Source organism: Heliconius melpomene, chromosome 19, assembly GCF_056956725.1.
Source record: "Heliconius melpomene rosina isolate 202511_hmr_F chromosome 19, ASM5695672v1, whole genome shotgun sequence".
Taxonomy (NCBI): domain Eukaryota; kingdom Metazoa; phylum Arthropoda; class Insecta; order Lepidoptera; family Nymphalidae; genus Heliconius; species Heliconius melpomene.
The window spans coordinates 3827876-3849331 of record NC_140407.1 but is presented as its reverse complement, the minus strand read 5'-3'; the positions used below and the strand labels follow the sequence as shown (position 1 = coordinate 3849331).

General features: G+C 32.0%; 2 protein-coding genes across 3 annotated transcripts; both read left to right on the top strand.

Moving 5' to 3' along the window:
• Nucleotides 1-1286: 1286 nt before the first annotated feature.
• Nucleotides 1287-7779, top strand: LOC146528391 (vesicular integral-membrane protein VIP36). Its single transcript, XM_085202800.1, has 6 exons — nt 1287-1511; nt 1580-1695; nt 2808-3005; nt 3739-3901; nt 5060-5226; nt 5557-7779. Exons 1-6 carry the CDS (start codon nt 1385-1387, stop codon nt 5767-5769), a joined length of 984 nt encoding a protein of 327 aa, XP_085058926.1. The 5' UTR covers nt 1287-1384; the 3' UTR covers nt 5770-7779.
• Nucleotides 7780-8566: 787 nt separating this feature from the next.
• On the top strand, nt 8567-21374 carry mle (dosage compensation regulator mle). Of its 2 annotated transcripts, XM_085202530.1 has the most exons (23): nt 8567-8784; nt 8934-9184; nt 9303-9550; nt 11095-11268; nt 11777-11856; nt 12106-12288; nt 12481-12575; nt 12774-12896; nt 13209-13357; nt 14121-14247; nt 14561-14710; nt 15079-15223; nt 15676-15779; nt 16200-16433; nt 16873-17028; nt 17162-17292; nt 17858-18027; nt 18211-18404; nt 18782-18896; nt 19166-19317; nt 19715-19906; nt 20352-20510; nt 20845-21374. In XM_085202530.1, exons 1-23 carry the CDS (start codon nt 8709-8711, stop codon nt 21307-21309), a joined length of 3873 nt encoding a protein of 1290 aa, XP_085058656.1. In that variant the 5' UTR covers nt 8567-8708; the 3' UTR covers nt 21310-21374. The 2 variants fall into 2 exon arrangements, with proteins under 2 accessions (XP_085058656.1, XP_085058657.1); XM_085202531.1 differs by lacking the exons at nt 8567-8784; nt 8934-9184 and adding an exon at nt 10626-10700 and having other exon boundaries at nt 9501-9550.
• The last annotated feature ends 82 nt before the right edge of the window (nt 21375-21456 follow it).

The following is a 21456-nucleotide window of genomic DNA, read 5'->3' as shown; positions in this document are numbered from 1 at the left end:
GTATGCTCAGACCCATAAAAGATTTATTAACTTTTTGGAGGCGAAAACTTGGAGTAACAATCTTATCTTTATTTCTCGTTCCTATCGTATGATTGTCACTATGCTTACTATGACAATGTATATTTTGTCGGACAAAGAGAATATTATAGTATATAAATTGGGAAGCAACTGTAAGAATACCTGCATCTTTGAAAACATCTCGCAGAGAATCTCGCGCTCTTTGATAATTATATCTAATTAGTTATTTAATTAATTTTATAAATAAATTTATTGATGGAGGCATTGTGGCGCAGTGGATCGATCTCTAAATCAATATGATGACGAGTTTTCATTGGCAAATAAAAATAATTAAACCACGCAAAAGTCACAAATATTTTTGTGTTAATAACAATAGATATTAATAATAAAGTTAACGCAACCGAAATTGCTGGCTACAAGTAGTATTGAGGCCGTCGCGTCGTGGCGTAGAGGCAACCAGGAAGCCACTCAAGGGAATGAATTATTATTTATTAATATTTATATTTATTCATTCTGGCACCATGGAAATAGGATGAGGAGCCAGGTGGCCCGTGCCCACAAAAATCTGAAAAACAACATTTACACGAACATATCTTTGCAAAGCTATAGCCCAGACCCCCAAGCCTAGGCAAAAGCCCGGCGTTGAATTCTGCGACTCAACACGCAATGCCTCGAAAAATTCGGCGGACAGTGAGGAATGGAGTGTCTTTATACTAAGTTCTCTTTGCCTACCTTGCTATAAGCAGTTTTTTTTAAAGAAGTATTAAAATAATCGTTAGCGTAAAAACTAAAAATAAAAATTGTTGTTATCAATAAAATGTATTTTTATAAAGCGCCATCTATCACAAAACTTCAGAAATACGACGATAATTATGTTAATTTATTATCCCTGTTGGTAATACTGCTTTACCGACATATGTGCTTTACAGCTTATTGGTATTGCTAGGTAGCAAAAACAAACTGGGCTATATAGTGTATATACGTAGATAACGTTGCAAGCTAAACAATACTATTACATGTCAAATTGAAATTTCATAATAGAAATCATACCTTATTATTACGGTAAAGATAGGATTTTGGGCTAGGTATATTTATAAACAACGTAGGTGATATGTTTCATTTTGCAGAGAGAACAAATTAACTTATATGTTACTATAGAAGATAAACTTAATATGTTCAACAAAATTAATGATGTTTATAAATACATTTCTTCAATTCAGTTCTTTAATTTTGATTTTACATTTCAGCCACATAAGCTGTCAGTCTGGTAACACAGAGCCGCGAATGCCATGATTTGGCGTGTCTTGTCATTTCTGATGTTCAGTGCCCACTACAACTAGATTATGCGAAGTTAACAAATACGAAAATGTGTATTTTAAAATATACGATTGATACCTTCTTCCTTCTATTCTTATTGTTAACTCCTATTTTAGCAGAATGGAATACGAAGGATTATATACGTCGAGAACATTCATTAACAAAACCTTACCAAGGTGAGTGACCTGTACATTGACTTTGATCTAAGTCTTTTCGAATAATAAAATAAATTGGTTAATTTCAGGTAGTGGTATGTCCGTACCATACTGGGACTTTTTGGGTAACACCATAGTTACTACAAATTACGTTCGCTTAACACCCGATTTGCAGTCAAAGTCCGGCGCTATTTGGAATACCGCGGTAAGTGTAGAATGGTCGCTATATAATGTAGTAACCAATGTCACGCATTGATTTGCTTATAATCTAATTAGTATTAGTTAGTAATTAGTTGTACGAAGCTTGTAGTTAATACATATTATATGGTATAGTTACTGAGGTTATTAACTCTAATTACGATACTATACTCTATAAATTAATAATCGAATACTTGTATGAGTTTTCCAATTATTTTAAATAAAGTATTATAGCACAAATACAAAGTACAAATAAAATACTAACATAGTAAAATTATAATGATTTACATAAGAATGTTTTAGTTATATTGTATTGTATTTTAAAATTGTGGCATAGTAATAAAAGTAGCTAATAAAAGATTGTAATTTATGAGCGATGATAGTTTTAGTGATGACCTTGTGCCAATATACTTGTATTTTTTTCAATATCTGTTCTCTACAACAATTTATTGTGTACATACAAAGACAGTAATGTTTGTACAAGATATAATAGGCAGCCTCATTATAACTAAACCAACAGAATAGAGGTCAAATAATTGTTTTAGTATGTTATGTTACCCAATTTCCCTATTACACATGTATATTTTTATTTTTTTTATATATTATTAATTAATTTAGAATTTAATTAAAACAAACAAGTTTAGTAAAACCAAGAAATATGTAATTAAAACTGTGATTACACATAACAATTATTAAACAACATGACCAAACATACTCTTATAATGAGGATAAATATAAATTAAAAAGCATTCTTATCATCATCTTAAATACACTATAATATTTTAACATTAATGCTATGCAATATTTATGCAATTTTATTGTTTTATTTTATTATATTTTTGCATGTCATTTTAGCAGTATTGTATTGTTATGTAAATTAACTTTTATTTTATTTCATATAGTAGAGAATAAAAATCATAGTTACATAGTAGTAGGTTTTGTCTCACTATAATTAACTTAATAGGCTGTTAGTAGGCTTACACTCTAAGCTGACAATATGTTTTTTATGTGGCAAAGGCTGCATAAAAACTAGACACTGTTCCCCATCTTCCACCTTAATTAAAGACAGAACTCCAAGCAGTCTAAATCAACTATTGTAGTAATTAATTTATATTACAGCCATGTTATACAAGAAACTGGGAGTTGCAAGTTCAATTCAAAGTGCATGGTCGAGGCAAAGATTTGTTTGGAGATGGTTTTGCCATTTGGTATGTCCGTGATAGAATGCAAACTGGACCAGTCTTTGGTAGTAAAGATTATTTCCAAGGCCTCGCAATCATATTGGATACCTATAGCAATCATAATGGTGCTCATAATGTAAGTTAATATTTTTTTATTTGAGTATGTAATGTTGAAGTTCTTGAGGCTGTTGTGGTGCAGCAGAACATTGGATTAGAAAGGCGACAGTTGTCTAACTCTGATTCCTCCTCCTGCAAATATATTTTTTTTTATTACCTTGTTTTGGTGACAAGACAATGTGCACCATTGAGTTCTGCTACTCAACCTACAAGGTCTTAACAAATTTAACAAAAAGTGAGGATTGGAATGTGTTAACACTAGTTTCAATCTGTCTTCATGCATGGATGCTTTGTGTAAGATACTACAAGAGGCTATAAAAATAATATTGAAGGTCTTATTTTTGTGAGAAACTGTGGTATTGTATTATTGACACAAATGTTTTAAATAAACATATGTAAAACTATTATTTATATATGTAAATTTGTTGAATATAAATAAAAGCCACATAAGTGGCTACACCATATTATGCTATTTAATTTCTTTTTTTTTCATATATATCAGTTTTGAAATTATAAAATACAATAAATGTTATGAATAATATTAAAAATACCTTGATATTTCACTATATTTCACTGCTTGTAATACAAAATGAAAGCTATGTACAAATTTATAATATATATTTATTGACCTCTTGGCAAACTTTCTAGCTTGTCAACAAACTGTACTATAAGGCCTTATCTATGTCAAATTTCTTATACATTAATTACATATAACTTACAATGTCCTTATAAAACTATTATTTATTATCTAGCATCAACATCCGTACATATCGGCTATGATAAGCAATGGCTCTCTACACTACGATCACGACCGGGACGGAACCCACACTCAGCTCTCTGGCTGTGAAGCCAAGTTCCGAAACTATAACCATGATACTCATTTGTCTATTATATATAAGGATGATACGCTCGTTGGTAAGTATTTTCTGTTGTTTTAATATTGATTCGATTGATTTAGAAGTTGCAATTATAAATTTCCAAAAATATTATTCTGAAAAAACTATGTATATAAATTAATTACTTTGCACCAGTACACTGGAAACACTAGGCAATTGCGCAATTAATAATAATGCATCTGCTTGCAGTGTGAAAAAATATATGAGAAAAGCTATTAATAGAGGCATATATTGAAATAAACTAAGCAGTGATTTTTAATTTTTTTGCCTGTTCATCTGCGCATTTGCACACCAATCTCAGAAACAGCATAACTGGGTTTAAATATTTTGCTCTTGTATTTTGAAAAACTATTCAAAACATTCAGTGTATGTTTTATTCCAATAAGTTTCTAAATGAAAAAGTTAGTATTTTCCTATGCAGACTAAGTCACATGCAAAGCTAGCATGTGGATATAATCTTTACTTAATCTGTTCTAAAAGAGTTTTTATTTTTCTGATGTTTCATGAGGGCAAGACCTGGCAACCTCAAATACACGGAAACTTGGTTTAGATGTCAATCTTCATGCCAATTAAGCTAATTATGCTAGAATACAAGTCATACATTTAATTTTACTAAATAAATAGATTTAAAAAAAAAGATAATATAAATTCACAATTCTATTTAAACAATTGTGTTCATATCGAATTTACTTTTTAGTATTAATATAGAAATATTTTTACAAATTTTTAGTATTTTAAAAATTTATAAATACAAATATTACTGCTGTAAAGGCGATTGTAGGGAGTTAGCGAGAGTACAAAAGTCAGTGGTTGTGTGTACATTAGGGTGATACAGATAATCAAACCATACTAATTCAGCCATACAAATTTATCTACGAAAAAAAACCGTATTTACACATAATTATATTTTTACCGACTGAAAGTCTAGTCTTATAACTAACCAAAAAACAGGAGGTGCTTAAGACATGTTAAATTTTAATTAGTTGGTCTATTATAGTAGGAATTTAGATAAGCAGTTATTCAGTTAATCGACAATGTTTCGATAATCGACATTGTACTGTAATTTAAAATGGTACTAAATTAAAATATATACATGTAAATAAAAGTACACACAATATAATTTTATAAAAATAAAGTAACTCCATTATAAAATTTAAAAAAAAAAAATTTTCTACAGTATCAACAGATTTAGAAGGCAAGAATGCGTGGAAAGAATGCCTAAGAGTGGAAAACGTGTTGCTACCAACAGGCTACTACTTCGGTGCTTCAGCCACTACTGGCGACTTGAGCGATAACCATGACATTATTGCTATTAAAATGTATGAATTGGATTTACTTGATTCGGTAAGTTCTATTATTATTATTTTGTAAGATATTTAAAGCTGTGGCGTACTAGAGTATAAAAGATAAATATATATATTTTTGCCTAATGCTGTATCCCGCACATAGTAGGGTAAGCAAAGGGGAATTTGCAAATGCGGTGTTGTTAAGACACGCCGTTTTTCGCCTCTTTACCAAAAGGAGAAAATGATGAAATTGAACCTTCGAATTGAACTTTCGCGTTTACAGTCATGCCAGCCTAGAAAATTCAGATTATTTGAGTATATCCTTTTCCTCAAGTCTATTCCTCGAATAGAGATACTTTATTATAAATATAATCGTTTCTTTTTACAGCAAAACAGAGACGAAGACAGATCGCAAATAATACCTTCGGCTGCCTCATTCGAAGCTCCAAGAGATCGTATAGAGGATGAAAAACCGGCCATGTCCGGAGTGAAAACCTTCCTGTGGATGATGTTTTGTGCTATCATTATTATTGTTGTTGTAGTGGTAGGCATCATGTGGTACCAGAAGAGGCAAGAAAATTCTAGAAAAAGGCTATATTAAAAAGTTTTATCTAGTCCGACAAGAACTATATGAATTATGGCAGGCGCAAGCATTGGAGATGTGACGTCAATTTAGTATACTACAAAGCTGTTCCTTTATAGTATGTTCTACTGGTTACTGTTTAAAATGGACAGTATACTGTCATTCACGTATCTAAAAACTTCATTAGTTACTTCATTTCTCACATAATATTGGTAACTAAATGCAATAAACACAATTTTTTTAAATGATAATATTAACATAATTATAACATATGCTAAAGTACAGTAGAGTGTGGCACCAAGTATCATTTGCTGTGCCATACTGTTTTGACATAAAGTGACACTGAATTACATGTATTGAATATTCTGCACACGATTGTACATCCTCAAATTGAAATGTCTTGAGCCTGTAGTCATAAATATCATAAAGTATTTGTCGAGCTATAAGCCTTATAGGTAAACTTTAAGAGGCAAAGTTTGTAATGAGAATTGATTTAGAATGATAAGTTCTTAATTTATATGTATGTGCTTTCTAATTTATTTATAACTAGAGATCTATTTAAAACCTAAGCTTTTTTATCATTGTAAAAGAACTTGTCAATCTAAATCAATATAATGGTGTTGCAGTTGCAATAAAGTACAATTTAAAATTTCATATTTTTCAATGATATCATTAAAATTTAATTTAAATAGTCTTATTTGTCATGTATTCCAATTTGTGACATTTTTACTTTGTAACTAAAATATAAAATATCTCCCTGAGATACATTGTAATTAGTTGGTAATATATGATTTACTGATATATTATGATAAGAAACTGGTGAGCAAATGAGGATTATTAATATTAAATTCCTTTGTAACATATTGGCTTCGATTGTGGGTTTGATCCCCTCTGAGTGAAATAAATTATTTTCATTTCTTTGTTCTGATAGACAAAACTCGCCCATTCGACACTAAACATGCAGTGCTAGTAATAGTGTTAGAGTGTTAATAATTCAGACGAAAAACGAAATAGAAGTTACGTAATATATTACTTTATAATTATAAAGGCAAAAATACTAAAAAAGCAAGTACACTTTTGTTTATTAGCTTCTAAAATATTTAATTATTAGTTTTACATGCGTCCTATGTAAAGAAGACTGTTACAATATTTATAATATATAAAAACATTATAGGGTACAATAGTACTCCAGGCGAAGACTTTCCATTATTAATTTCTAGACAAAAATAATGTATTTATCTTCTTATTCGTAACGAAGTATTTGTATCATCACAATTTTTTGAAAAAATAATACCGACTATCATTTGAAACTACTGCAGAAAAAAATTACAATATAATTTACTTGAAACATCCAAAGCCCAGATGGCTTCCAAGATTCATACTATGTTATAAATTATATGTTTCATTAATAATATCTTAAAACAGTACAGATTTTTTTATTATATACATAATTTATATTATGTATTCTTTAGGTTACAATAGTTTGTTATTTCAAATAGATATTACAGTAATTTAATGGTTGGTGGTAGACTTTATAAGATCCAACGTAATATATATTGGAAAATAGTATTATATACTATTTAAATATTTAGACATAAACCATGAAATCCAAAAAGAAACTATTGTTACTATACAGTAAAAATTTAAATAAGATTTATATCTGCAGTGAAGACATAAGATGCAGCCTTTTTCTAAAATAATATCAATGTGCTAGATGATAGTTGAAATAAAAGCGAGTCTAGAATAAAGTTAGTAATACAATTTAGACAATTAATGTAAAAAACTAATTTTATCAAAATTTACAAAATTTGTTCTTTTTAATTTCCTTATAAAACATTTTTTTTTGTTTTTATTTTTTACATTATTAAACTTTATAATTTCTCTAGAAATTATAAAACGTAAATGTTATTATAACATTTTTGTGTAATATGTCGTTCTGTTTGTAAACGAAATAAATTATATATAATGTATATTGGGGTGAGTGTTGTATGTTGTGCGTGTTTTGAATAAAAATTTATAATCTTTTAACCCAGTGTTTGATTTATATACGTTACGATTGTCGTGTACTACATGTTTTTTTATTGAAATGTTCTGACAAGGATAATGCATTAATTTGTAAATATTCGTAAAAAAAGAGGATATAGGCAAATAGAGAGGAGGAGTAGGAAGATTCCCCACTCAAGGAAGTGAAATATTTATTTGCGTTTATATTCCCATTTCGCTCTGGTGTCCAGGCAAAGCGCGGCGCGGTTCTGCCATTCAACACACAATACCGTCAAAAAGTGAGAAACAGAGTGTTTTAACACTAGGTTCCCTCTGCCTACCGCGCTGTGTGCGGGATACAACGTGAAGCTGATTTTTTTTAATCATAAAAAAATAAAAGCAAAGTCAATATATTATGGCTTAAAAAAGCGCCCAGTCTCTATACTACTTATGTTTTCCGATATAATATGCAGTAATCAAGTGTGATACGGATGAGATAGTGGTTGCAAATTTTTCAGGGACAGAGACAGACACCCTCTTACCTGCCCACCCGGTGCCGTTTAATTATAGTATGTTCGAGTACTCTTGCATTAGTATTAGTTGCCTACCCTGTTATAAGTGGGATAAAGCGTGATATTGACTTTATTTTACTTTAATTATCATTATATTAAGAGAATATGTGGAAAATATGTTTATTTATTATTACTTATTGCCATCGTTATTGTACCTATTAATATCGTAACTTATTATACAATTATTTATTATAAATCTGTTTTTGAATATTGTTATAATTTTTAAACGAAATCTTTATTATCTGTCAATTACGACAATCGATAATAAAAACCATCGCGAATTGTCTTTCTGGAGCAGGCCGGTGTATTTGGTTTTGCTTGAATTTATACAAAACGCCACTTGTGAATATATTTTTTAAAAGACCGACTTAAAATAACTTTAACAATAATTCAGGTTGCACCATGGATGTAAAGTCATATTTATATTCATGGGCAGCAAAGAAAGGTCTCACACCAAGCTTTGATATACGGGCAACTGGTAAGTTGTAATCATTTAGTTTAACAACTTAATTATGTACATTCCTTATTAACTTAAAATTTAAAATTAAAATAGTCTTTAAGTCATTTTTGAACTTATCCTTATAACTGAGAAAAAGATATTTGTATGGTATTTTTTTTGTATTCTAGGCCCAAAACACCGTCAAAGATTTCTCTGTGAAGTACGTGTAGATGGTTACTCCTACGTCGCAGCTGGTAATTCTGTGACTAAGAAAGAAGCTCAAAAGAATGCCTCCAGAGATTTCTTGAATTTTCTTGTAAGATCTGGAGAACTATCCGCTGGTGATGTGCCTGAAGATGTAACAAGTGCTATAAAAATAGATACTGAACAACTAAATGAAGCAATTGCCGAACAAGCGTTAACCAAGCCTGTTTTCAAAGTAAATGAAATCAATTAACCTAGTAATTTGCTAAATAATACTTTGAATTGCATTAGTTATATTGATAAAGTATTAAAATTGTAAGTTACATAAATCTTAATGTTTTATTCATTTCTAGGATGGCATGGGACCAGAAAGTATGGGCCCTGCATATCAAGCTTATGGTGGTGAGAGAGAAAACTTTACATATATGGATCGCCTTCAACTACAAAAGAATGTAGAAGAAGCTGAAGACTTAGATGTAAATGCAAGTCTCCATGGCAATTGGACCATGGAGAATGCCAAATCCAAACTACATCAGTTCATGCAAATTAATAAAATAAATGCTGATTATGTATATAAAGCTGTAGGACCAGATCATACTAGGTATTTTTTTAAATATTTTTTTTATCTACTGTCATTAATATTATTTTGTTTTCATGTCTCATAAGAAAACATAAAGTCAATCATGTCTTTCATGCATTCCTTTTTATTGGCTTTTTTATCTAAAGTATATTTTTAAGTCATGTTTTTCTTATACATTATTGATCTGCTGTGTGCCATGGAAAATATATTATTTGAAAAGTTCTAAAAGGATCATTAGGATTAAATCTGCCCTATTATCTAGAAACATTACCATGAAAAAGTCCTGTCTCTGTCAACAATGTGTTAATATTAATAGATTTTTTATTTTTAGTTAAATTTTCAACATTATTTTTTAAAAAATAATAAAGTAGCCAAAAAGTATATATATAATAAATTAATTTTTAACAAAAATAAAAACTGACTTCTAACAACAAACTAAAAAGTGACAAATAATTTTACAAAGATTTTATAATTTTGAAGTTTATTTTGCCATTACTGACTATGTTGCTGTTATTATTATATTTTTTATTTTTGAACATCTTTGTTGCTACATTTTATTTATGTTGCCTATTTTCAAAGAAAGAATACCCTTCCTTATCATTTGATAAATCAATCGTCCCTATGCCTTTATAGATGTTATGTAGTGTTAGTTATTAAAAGCCACTGGTTTTTCATAATTATTTGTTGAAAAACCGATGGCGACAATGTTATTCTGCGGAACGGGAGTAAGGTGATCCTGTTAAAACAAGTTGAAAACATTATGAATTTTCCTAAGACTCAATCATGAACTGATATAATTCTAATAAATATATAAATATATTTCATTAAGATTACTTTATATGGAAAATTCACATTTGTTTATGAGAAATTTAAATATGATTCATTGAAGCAACTATTGCAAGTAGCATGCAAGGATTGCTTCAAAATGACATATATGCAGTCACTTTGGAGAACTATAAGGGGCATATAACAAGGTTTAAGACAAAATCTAATATAATTTTAGGTGCTCTTTTAAATGTTTAAAAGGCTCTTAAAATAAAATAAAATAATATTACCTGGGAATTAAATTAATTGTCTTAAACTATTTTTAATACAGGTGCTAGAGTTCTCTAAGGTGATTGTATTTTTCGCCTTACTCCCAGAACTTTGCACTTTTCATCAAAAAACAATGGTAAGTTGTAGATTTTTATTATTTATACAAACATATCGTAAACTTTGTTAAAAAAGCATAAAAACAAAAGTGATAATTGAAGTATCTGCTAGTAGTAGTAGTTGAAGTTTGTTGTTGTTGAAGTTTGTTCCATTTATTCTGGTTGATTTTCATCTCTCCCTCTCCTGGATAATCAAGGTTGTGGATGTCGATCATTTGCCCCATCCCTTGAAATTATCGTTCAGTGACTGGCTAAATTGTTATATTATATGGATTCATACTGTAATTTTTCTTGAAAGAAAAAACTACTTATACTCGTATAACTGTTTGTTTAAGCATAGTCAGGTTTCTTTTGCATTCATATTTTTTTACTACTTTTTATATGATGTGCTAATGTTTACTCAAAATTTATCAGGAGCTTCTGCTGTGAAATGACGATATACGTCCATCAATTGGGACGTAATGTGACCGGGCGCGAGACCGCCTCCAACAAACAAACGGCTAGTAAGTCGTGCGCTTTGTCGTTGGTGAGGCAATTGTACCACCTCGGTGTTATTGAAGCTTTCAGTGGCACTTTGAAGAAGGACAGGTATGTGTTCAGAAACTACACAATTGAACTACAAATATTTACTTTTTTTTCTTGCATGCTTTAATTCGCATATAGTTTGCTTAAAAGACAAAAGGACGAAGGACTTAGTGCTAAGACTACGTTCCACACATGTCGCTAGATTTTTGGGACATTGCGTGTCAATCTCAACTTTTATCTTCTTACCAGAGCGAGGAAATGAAATTATTAATTATTGTATGAAAATCGACCCCATAAACGTCGCGCTTACAGTTTCACGCTGTGCCACTGCGCTTCGATGGCCATTTTACTATGAACTACAATTATTTTGAACATCTGCATTTAACAGGAGGACGTATATTATATCAGTTTAATATCCCATAGTGTTGTTGTTTGTCCAAGTGTAAATAGAGACTATATTCCTATTGTTTCTTCCAGCATGAGTCGGGAAACTTTTTACTGTTAGTTTAATCTGGAGAAATGTAAAAGTTATTATATTTAATTTGTATATAATTTGAGATTATATTTTTAGGTCATCCGAAGGCATCATGAAACCCTATAAGGTGGCGATTAGCCCTGAGTTGGAACATTTGCTAGAAGATACGTTAGATGGTATGATTTTATTATAATTTTCCTTTAACTTCACTTAATTTGCATGTACTATTGCTAGGACTATTGAAACAAGCAAAACAGTTAAATCACGACGATTTATTTGTTAGGCATTTTTGACACAAATAAATGCAAAAAATACTTTTTGGGCTTTATTTTAAAAAGAAGTAATATATTTTTTCTTTTTATTCCACGGTTTTGAGCTGAAAAAATACAATATTTTCATATATGTATGTATTATTGTTTTCACAGAAATCAACATACAACCTGTAGACATAAACGCACCTCAAGAAGAGACTCAAGAAGGTCAAGGCATAACCCTTCTCCAAGTGGACAGGGCTAAGGCCATGAGGGAAGCAAAGCAGACACCGTCCGGTGTCGTGACCTGGTCTCCGCCGCAGGCCAACTGGAATGCGTGGATTGGGTGTAACCTTGGTAAGATATGTTATGTTAATTACTAACTAATTATTTAATTTTGTGTCGTCTTGGACAGGGTAGGCAGAGGGGGTTCCCTCTAACTTCGTCCTTCTGCTCCTCATCTGAGCGAGAAAATTAATATATTAAATACTTCATTTCCCCAAACTGAAAATTCTAAAGTTTTATATTAAAAGTAATATAATTTCACAGACGAAGGCCCCTTAGCGACAGCCAGCTTGGATGACATTAGTTCAAATTTGGAAAAACATCACCGCAACGTTTGCCAAAATAGCAGTCTTTACCAGGTAGTTATGATAAATAACTTTTTTATTGTGGCGCAGGGGCATAATTTATAGTTCCATTTCTTTGCTTTGGAGTCGAGGCAAAGCGCGGCGTTGAGTTCCGCCATTCAACACGCAATGGTTCCGGAATTCGGCGGAAAGTGGGGAACAGAGTGTCTTAACACTAGGTTCCCTCTGCCTAAAATATACCTTTTATTCTAGGAAAGTGTTCAAGAGAGACAAAGTTTGCCAGTCTACGCGATGCGGTCACAAATAATGGAGGCCATTAACGACAATCCTGTCGTCATTATACGCGGTAACACCGGCTGCGGGAAAACTACGCAGGTATTTAATTTACTTTATTTATTTATTTAAACGTATAGCTATAAGTGACAGTTCTAAGTTTGATTTCTTGATGGGATTTTTTTTTATTTTAACATTGGCTTCCGGCGCTCAACACGTCTCCTAAGTCAGACAGAAAATGGAGTGTCTTGATATTAGAATCCCCTTGCTTCTCCTGATATATTTGGAATAGAGATTCACTTCTGAAAAAATAAATCTCATGTCAATTCTTTCTCAAAGACTATATACATGGCCCAACACCCCCGGCAAATATCTTTTGATTATAAAAACAAACATTTGTCCGATTTTATCCAGGTGTGTCAATTTATCCTAGATGACTATATAGCGAGTGGTCAAGGCGCCTGGGCTAACATATGCGTAACTCAACCCCGCCGTATATCAGCCGTTAGTGTGGCGGAGAGGGTCGCTAATGAACGCTGTGAGAATTTAGGGGAGAGTATTGGGTAAGGAATTTATTTCTGTTTATATGTGCTTTTTATATTTTTTATATGTTTTGTATTTTCGGTATTTCTACTTGGATAGAATAATATTTATAAAAGACTAGTGGACCCGGACGCGGCTACGCCTGCTTGAACTATAAGAATATTTTCGCGTCGGTCATACTGTGCTGCCCGTAGGCTAGGTCATTTCGAATCAGTGACATCTACTTAATTATTTATAAGTATGTTATACAGTAAACTATAATTTCAATCTAGATAAAATGCTAAAAGTGACTATTATATTTATTTTCATAAGGATGAATATCAAAATGTCGCGGTAACGGTCGCGTAGCGACCCGACGGTTGTTATTAACATGGCAGAATAAATTGCATGTCAAATTAGAAAGTACTTTAAAATATATTAGTTTATATGTGTAATGTAATGTTATATAGCCTATAGCAGTTCTGAAGAATGCAGCTTTCATACAGAACAAAAACAAAGTAAATCGGACCAGTAGATCCAGAGATCTTAGCGTTCAAACAAACAAACAAACAAACAAACAAGAAGAGTTTTTTGTATAAAAAGAGAGTAGATGTATAAAAAGTTTAATTCTAAGTATAAAATATATTTTTATGTATATTATGTGCCTATTATTTTATTGATGGTAACTTATTTCTCTGTTAAAAAAAAATTAAATGTGAAAACTGAAATATGTATCATAATTAGTGACCTGTGACGACGTGACATTTATGTTTACTCCCTTATATTTCTAATTACATTTTCTAGGTATTCAGTAAGATTCGAATCGGTGCTGCCCCGCCCATACGGTTCTATATTATTCTGTACTGTTGGTGTTTTACTACGAAAACTTGAAGGAGGACTAAGAGGTGTCAGCCATGTTTTGGTAGATGAGGTAATAATGTTTTCTTATTTATTATTAATATTTGTTATATAGCGGTGTCACAGGCGCAATTATTATAATAATAATTCGTTCGTCTGATAGGCGGCCGAGCGTTATAGAATGTAGACTGGTACAGAGATTCGGTGGAAAGGATATTTTCGCGATTATTTTGTTTTCTAATATGGAATAAATAGGTGTTAAATTTAGTTAAGATAAATAAAAATAATGAGAGCGTCGATTTCTGGACGCAAAAATCGACCTCAAATCGATTTTAAACCCTACAATCGATTTATTTAACAATTGTAATTCGATATTTGTATTTCAGGTGCATGAACGTGACGCAGATACAGACTTCGCTCTCATACTGCTAAGAGACATGGCGCATACTTATCCCGATTTGAGAATCATTCTTATGTCGGCCACTGTTGATACTACGCTGTTTGTTAATTACTTCGGAAATTGTCCTGTTATTGAGGTATCATTGTTATATTTATTTAAAAAGACAGTTGCCGAACTTCCTCTTTTTTGAAATCGGTAAAAAAAGTGAAACCTAGGAGTGTAGGCAGAGGGAACCTAGTCTTAAGACACTCTGTTCCTCACTTTTGGATCAATTTTTGATACATTGCGTGTTGAACTTAATACTCCGCTTTGGTTACCTTGCGGCGGGAAAATGAAAATAATTGAAATATAATTCCTCAGAGTGGAAATTGAACTTACGGCCATTACGTTTACAGTCATACGCTTCACTGTATTGAAATAGTTGTTATTCCAGGTCGAGTTTCATTCTTACCAATCTTACATACATTAACATATAATACATACTTGCAATAAATCGATCCAAAGGTCCCCGGTCGTACGTATCCAGTGAAACAGTATTTTATAGAAGATTGTGTAGAACTGACCAGCTTCATGCCGCCACCTGTCATAAGGAAACGAAAATCGTCTGGAAAGAAAGCGAGCAGAGATGACGAGGATGATGATGATGAAGGTATTTATAGCAAAATACAATAGTTTTTTTTTTGTGTTAAGTTATTCCATTCCTCGTTGGAAAAAGTTCTCGTCCTCGTTGGTTAAAGCAAGGATTTGAGATATTGCGTGTTCAGTACGCAATGTTTATCAATTGTCAGAGATTTTTGTGTATTGGGTGGTAAGATCCAACGCACAATTCAATCCAATACAATTATTTTGATTTTAGCACAAAAATAAATTAAATAAAAATCAAAATCATTTTAATACATAATAATAGTACTATGTTCATATTTTACATATTTTTAAAATATCTTTTTAATATTCATTTTCATATAAACGACACAATTATTGTCAAAAAACTTGTATTATAAATATACATATATCTCCCAAAAGCTGACTTTACCACAATGGTTACAAATTGAATTATGAAAAAATTAAATATTTTGACTATTTTTTTTGTGTATAACGTAGGTGAGGGTGTTGATGAAGAGGAAGATTTAAACGCTAACGCTCAGCTAGGGGACAATTATTCACCAAAGACAATGGAGGCTATGTCCAAATTATCTGAAAAAGATGTAAGTAAATGTATATAAGTTGTAGTTATCATAATAATAATAATAATAGTTATCATAACTTAAAAAAAAATATATGTAACCGATACAGAGAATGACAAAGACGCACATCTAATACTATATAATACACTGTAAACTGATCTTTGCATATGTGTGAGTGTGCATATATTGTAGATTGGTAACTAAATAACCTTTATTTTTTAAAGACGTTTCTTAGTTTTCTACATTTAATGACACACAAATGTAAAGTGCAGCATTAGCCTCGCGGACTGTATAATATTCCCGAATGGGAATGGAATTCTAATTAAAAATTGCAGCCTAATGAAAATTGCGTCTTATGATATAAAAGAAAGAGATAAGATTGATATTTACAATATATAGAATAGTAATAAATAATAAACGTGTTTTTCATTCTTATTTCAGCTTAGTTTCGAGTTAATTGAAGCTATTCTCTTATACATAAATACTTTGGGCAACGAAGGCGCCATATTACTATTCTTACCGGGGTGGAATCTAATATTTGCTTTGATGAAGCATTTATCTCAAAACAAAACGTTTGGTAATACTGACAAATATGTAATATTACCTTTGCACAGTCAAATACCTAGGGATGATCAGAAGAAAGTGTTTATTACACCGCCGCCTGGGATGACTAAGGTATAATATTAACAGTTATTAAATTACGTAACTGAGTTAAAGAAAATATATTTATTAATCTTTCATTTGCCTAATAAAAATATTAAATGCATCTGACAGGACTTAATATCAAAGAATTATAAGTTATATATTTTGAAATTAATTTTTAGTTTATTTTTATATTAATGGTTTATTATATTTTAAGCTAAAGTGCTGCTTATATTTAGGACATCCATAATATAATTTGTTTGAACCAATACATGTAGTATAATATATATAATAGATGGTATATAATAGATAAAGATTTATTACAATAGACACAAAAACTTCTTTTGGTTACATCTTTTGATAAACTAGAAAAGAACTGATGATCTTCAAAAAAAATTTAAAATTAATCTTCCTTATTAAATAAAAATTTACATATAATAATTATTATTTATCAACTATCAATCTCTTACAGATCATTCTATCAACTAACATAGCTGAAACTTCAATAACAATCAACGACGTGGTCTACGTGATAGATTCGTGTAAGGCCAAGATTAAATTGTTTACGTCACACAATAATATGACGTCATACGCCACTGTATGGGCCAGTCGGACTAATTTAGAACAGGTATTTGTATATTTATTGTTAATAAAAGCCCTACATACACAATATATAAATAGTAAAAAAAAGATAAAGTTAAATAAATTTAAATAATTTAAATACATAAATTTCTATATAATTAAAATACAAAAAATTCTAGCGTAAAGGCAGAGCTGGTCGAGTGCGTCCCGGTGTGTGCTTCACTCTGTGTTCTCGAGCTCGCTTCGATCGCCTCGATGAGCATCAAACTGCTGAAATGTTCCGTACACCACTTCATGAACTAGCTTTAAGGTGAATTTGTTATATTTCTTGTTAGTTTTTTGCGTATATAGTGGAGTGGATTGCTTTTTTTGGATGGATGTATATGTACACTAAAATAATAAGGTATAACAATTTTTTATTAATTGATTAGCGGGCCCAGCACGGCTTCGTCCGCTTTTTTTTATCAGTGTGTTTAGGAGAAAATTTATATTTTACTATACAGCTGTCTACTGTTATACTTTTGGATATTTATTGGATATTGCTTAGAATTCTTGGTCGTTCCCGCAAAAGATAAACGGAAGAAATTTAAAATTGTTTGTTTGTGTTTTAGTACTGTCTAAATAACTGTATATAAAACGCATTGAAATCCAGACTAATACTTGAATTTTATTTATATGTAATTAATTTATTTACTTGTATATCTCTTCTGTTGTCAGTATTATACTTTGCCAGAACCAGATTTACTATATTTGTTGAGATACTATTGTTACTGGAGCCTTGTTTCTCAAATTTGATACTAATGTGCAATATATTTTTATTATATTTAAGCTATAAAATATTGAAATATAATCTTACATAATATTGAATGTTTCAGTATAAAACTCCTACGCCTAGGCAACATAGGTCACTTCCTGTCAAAAGCACCTGAACCTCCACCACTAGACGCAGTCATCGAAGCTGAAGCTCTTCTACGTGAATTGGGTTGCTTGGATAATAGTGATGCCCTAACGCCTTTGGGGACAATACTTGCTAAGCTGCCTATAGGTATTTTTTTTATTTTTTTTGTGGGGTCTTTTTGTTCAGCTTCATAATGTATTTCGTATAAAGCAAATTAGGCAGAGTTTCTAGTGGGTATCAAATGGAGGAATTACCACGATCTTTATATTTGAGAATTAAAAAATAATATAATTGTATATATATATATATATATAATTGTATATTTTCTAGAACCTCGTCTTGGTAAAATGATGGTACTTGGCTTCGTGCTCGGCGTAGGGGATGCATTAACAACAATGGCGGCCAATTCAACCACTTTCCCAGAAATATTCCTCATTGAAGGTAGAAGGCGGCTCAGTTATCATCAGCGTGCTTTGGCCGGGGATAGGGCTTCGGACCATGTTGCAATGTTGAATGCATTTCAGGTATATATTAACACTTTTCTCTTCTTTTTTTTTTGTTTTTGGGTTATTATATTTTTGGTATATCATTTAAATGTCCAGCTCATGTGAGATATTAAAGTTTGTTAGTAATAACTAGGTGAAATGAGGAAAATTGGGTGGAAGGTAACGCGAGTAGTGTCTTAACACTAGTTTCCCTCTCCCCCCCTCCTACCTTTCTGATGATATAGCGTGAAACTGTAAAGCAAATAATAAAATAAATATATATATATCTCAATGTACCATACATTGAGATTCGAAACTACATGCAAATAATTTATCCTGTCTGTGTTTTTGTTGATGACATCAGAAATCAGTAGGAAAATAAACGTGTACCTATTTTATATAATATTCTTTTAAAGATGTGGGAACGTGAGCGTTCTAAAGGCGAGGATGCGGAAATACAATGGTGCGAGTGGAAGGGAGTCCAGCATACAACATTGCGAGTCACTTCTGAAGCTAAATACCAACTTATAAGTAATTTTTTTATGGTATTTTTTCTAATAATAAGATCATTGACGGAGGTTTTAATATTTTTATTTTATTTTCGTTAAGTTTAGTTATTAGTAGTTTTCTCATGTAAAAAATTTTTGAGTACGATGATAGACTACGTACGACACTATTTTAGAGGATTTTTGAGTTGGTTCAGAAGTTCGAAAGTTACATTCAGTGAAGTACAATTAAAAAAGACTGAAGAAAAAGATTTGTTGTATTTAATTATAAACTAATTTCTGTCTTGCTTGCAGACATATTGACAACAGCAGTAGGTTTCTCAGAGGAATGTTGTATCCCACAAAGGTGGAATCCAAATGTCTGCGATCCCGTACTAGATCTCGTTGTAGCGTTACTTTGTATGGGATTGTATCCTAATGTCTGTTTACATCAGGGAAAAAGGAAGGTTGGTTTATTTATGTATATACATTTTTTAGGCGTTTCGCGTTTATTTCTGTTAAGTATAAGTACGTGGACAAGTGAGACGACGTATAACTTGATACACACTTTATTATTCGCCTCTCCGCATCCGACATACTGGGCGCAGCCACTATTTACTTATAAATCTACCCTTAATACACAACAATCCCAGATATAGCAGCGTAGACAGGCAATCTAGTATTAGATACGTCCAGTTTTCAAGACATAGCACGTTAAATGGCAGAACTCAACGTAGTTCATCCACCCGTATCGAAATTGATCCCACAACCGTCCCTTCACTGTCACGGCGTTCTCAATTATTATTATTAAAAGCTTTATTATTATTGAAATAATTAATATTCGTAACTTATTATTATAAACAGGTGTTAACAACGGAAGGAAAACCGGCCCTAATCCACAAAACATCCGTAAACTGTTCCAATCAAGAGCAAAAATTTCCGTCGCCTCTCTTCGTGTTCGGTGAAAAAGTGAGGACTCGCGCCATATCCTGTAAACAGACTACTATGGTGGCGCCATTGCATTTGCTGTTGTTTGCTTGTAGGAAAGTAGAATGGGTTGGTTTTGTTTATTTTTATATTATTCGGTATTTTTGTAAGTAGGGAAGGCAGGGGAAGTCTAATTTTAAGTAGTTTGGAGTGTCGAAATTCAACGCTGCACTATTGGCGTGAGGGAAAATGGAATAATTCCCTTAGCCTGCCCTGCTACAATCGAAACCCCTTCACGCTGTATCCCGCGTAGGTAGGCAAAGGGAACCTTGTAATAAAACAATCTCATCCCTTACTTTCCGCTGAATTCTGAAGGCTTTGCGTGTTGAGTAGCGGAGTTCAACACCGCGTTTTTGCCTCGACACCAGAGCGAAAAAATGGAAATATTAATTTAAATGTTTCATCTCTTCGATTGGGGATCGAACCCACAACCAGTCGATTTTGCAACATACTTTGTACCTCTGCGCCATGACTGGCCTGCACCTAATCTACAATTTAAAAATATTCTTTTCAGATCGACAAAGTAGTTCGCCTAGACAACTGGTTGAACTTCGACATGTCTCCACGTACGGCGGCGCTGGTGACGGCGTTAAGACCCGCCATTGAGAAGATAGTGGAGCGAGCGGCCGCCGAGCCCGACGGCGCTTTGAACTTTTCGCCAAAAGAGAGAAAAGTGAGTATTGTATTGCCGCCCTTTAATTGGGCTTTCTAGATTTGATCTTTGCCTTCTTAATTTTTAAGTAATGATATTATTCCGTAATATTTTTGCTTTTGCTTTCGTCGCCGGTGGTTATATAGTACTTAATGTTATATAGCTAAATAATATGTTTAGTTGAACGCGTGATCTTGGGAACTACTTTGATATATTACGTCAAGTTAATCATTTAACTTTACTTACTGAATATGTTGTCATACACAACACTCGGCTATTTTCATTGGAATTTATTAAAGAATTTTGGATTTTAGTAAAGAATATTATTATTGATTTGTTATTTTAAATATTCCAGGTCATAGAATGTGTAAGAGCTTTATGCGTCACGGATGCAGGTGATTACGGAATACATCGCGATGCCGCCACATTCTCCTTCCGTCCAGAAACTTCTAAACGTGGTAACAGAGGATGGGGGGGCGGTTCTAGAGGCGGGTTTGGTAATGCAGGATTCGGTAATCAAGGCGGCTATGGCAATCAAGGAAGCTACGGTAATCAAGGCGGATACGGTAATCAAGGCGGATACGGTAATCAAGGCGGATACGGTAATCAAGGTGGATACGGTAATCAAGGTGGATATGGTAATCAAGGTGGTTATGGTAACCAAGGTGGATTTGATAATCAAGGTGGGTTTGGTAACCAAGGTGGGTTTGGTAACCAAGGTGGATTTGGTAATCAAAGTGGATCCTGGAGTAGAAGAGGTAATGGATTTAGAGGTAGAGGCAACAGAGGCAGAAGTGGTTACGGAGGATTCGGAAACTGAATAAATTACATTCCATTACAACTATTGTACTTGGGTTTATTGACGTAATAAAAAAAATAATGATATTTGTTGTTTTTTTTATCTCTATCTTACTGTACTTAGTCAAAAAATATTATTAAGTAAATTAGGCTATTGAACATTTTGAAT

What these genes read in the sequence shown, in the direction of transcription:
- mle (XM_085202530.1), top strand. Translation starts at nt 8,709, where the DNA reads ATGGATGTAAAGTCATATTTATATTCATGGGCAGCAAAGAAAGGTCTC. An exon ending in GCTAGAAGATACGTTAGATG is followed by an intron (nt 11,857 to 12,105) that starts GTATGATTTTAT and finishes TTGTTTTCACAG; the next exon opens with AAATCAACATACAACCTGTA. An exon ending in GCTGCGGGAAAACTACGCAG is followed by an intron (nt 12,897 to 13,208) that starts GTATTTAATTTA and finishes GATTTTATCCAG; the next exon opens with GTGTGTCAATTTATCCTAGA.
- LOC146528391 (XM_085202800.1), top strand. Translation starts at nt 1,385, where the DNA reads ATGTGTATTTTAAAATATACGATTGATACCTTCTTCCTTCTATTCTTA. An exon ending in GCGCTATTTGGAATACCGCG is followed by an intron (nt 1,696 to 2,807) that starts GTAAGTGTAGAA and finishes TTTATATTACAG; the next exon opens with CCATGTTATACAAGAAACTG. An exon ending in AATTGGATTTACTTGATTCG is followed by an intron (nt 5,227 to 5,556) that starts GTAAGTTCTATT and finishes TTCTTTTTACAG; the next exon opens with CAAAACAGAGACGAAGACAG.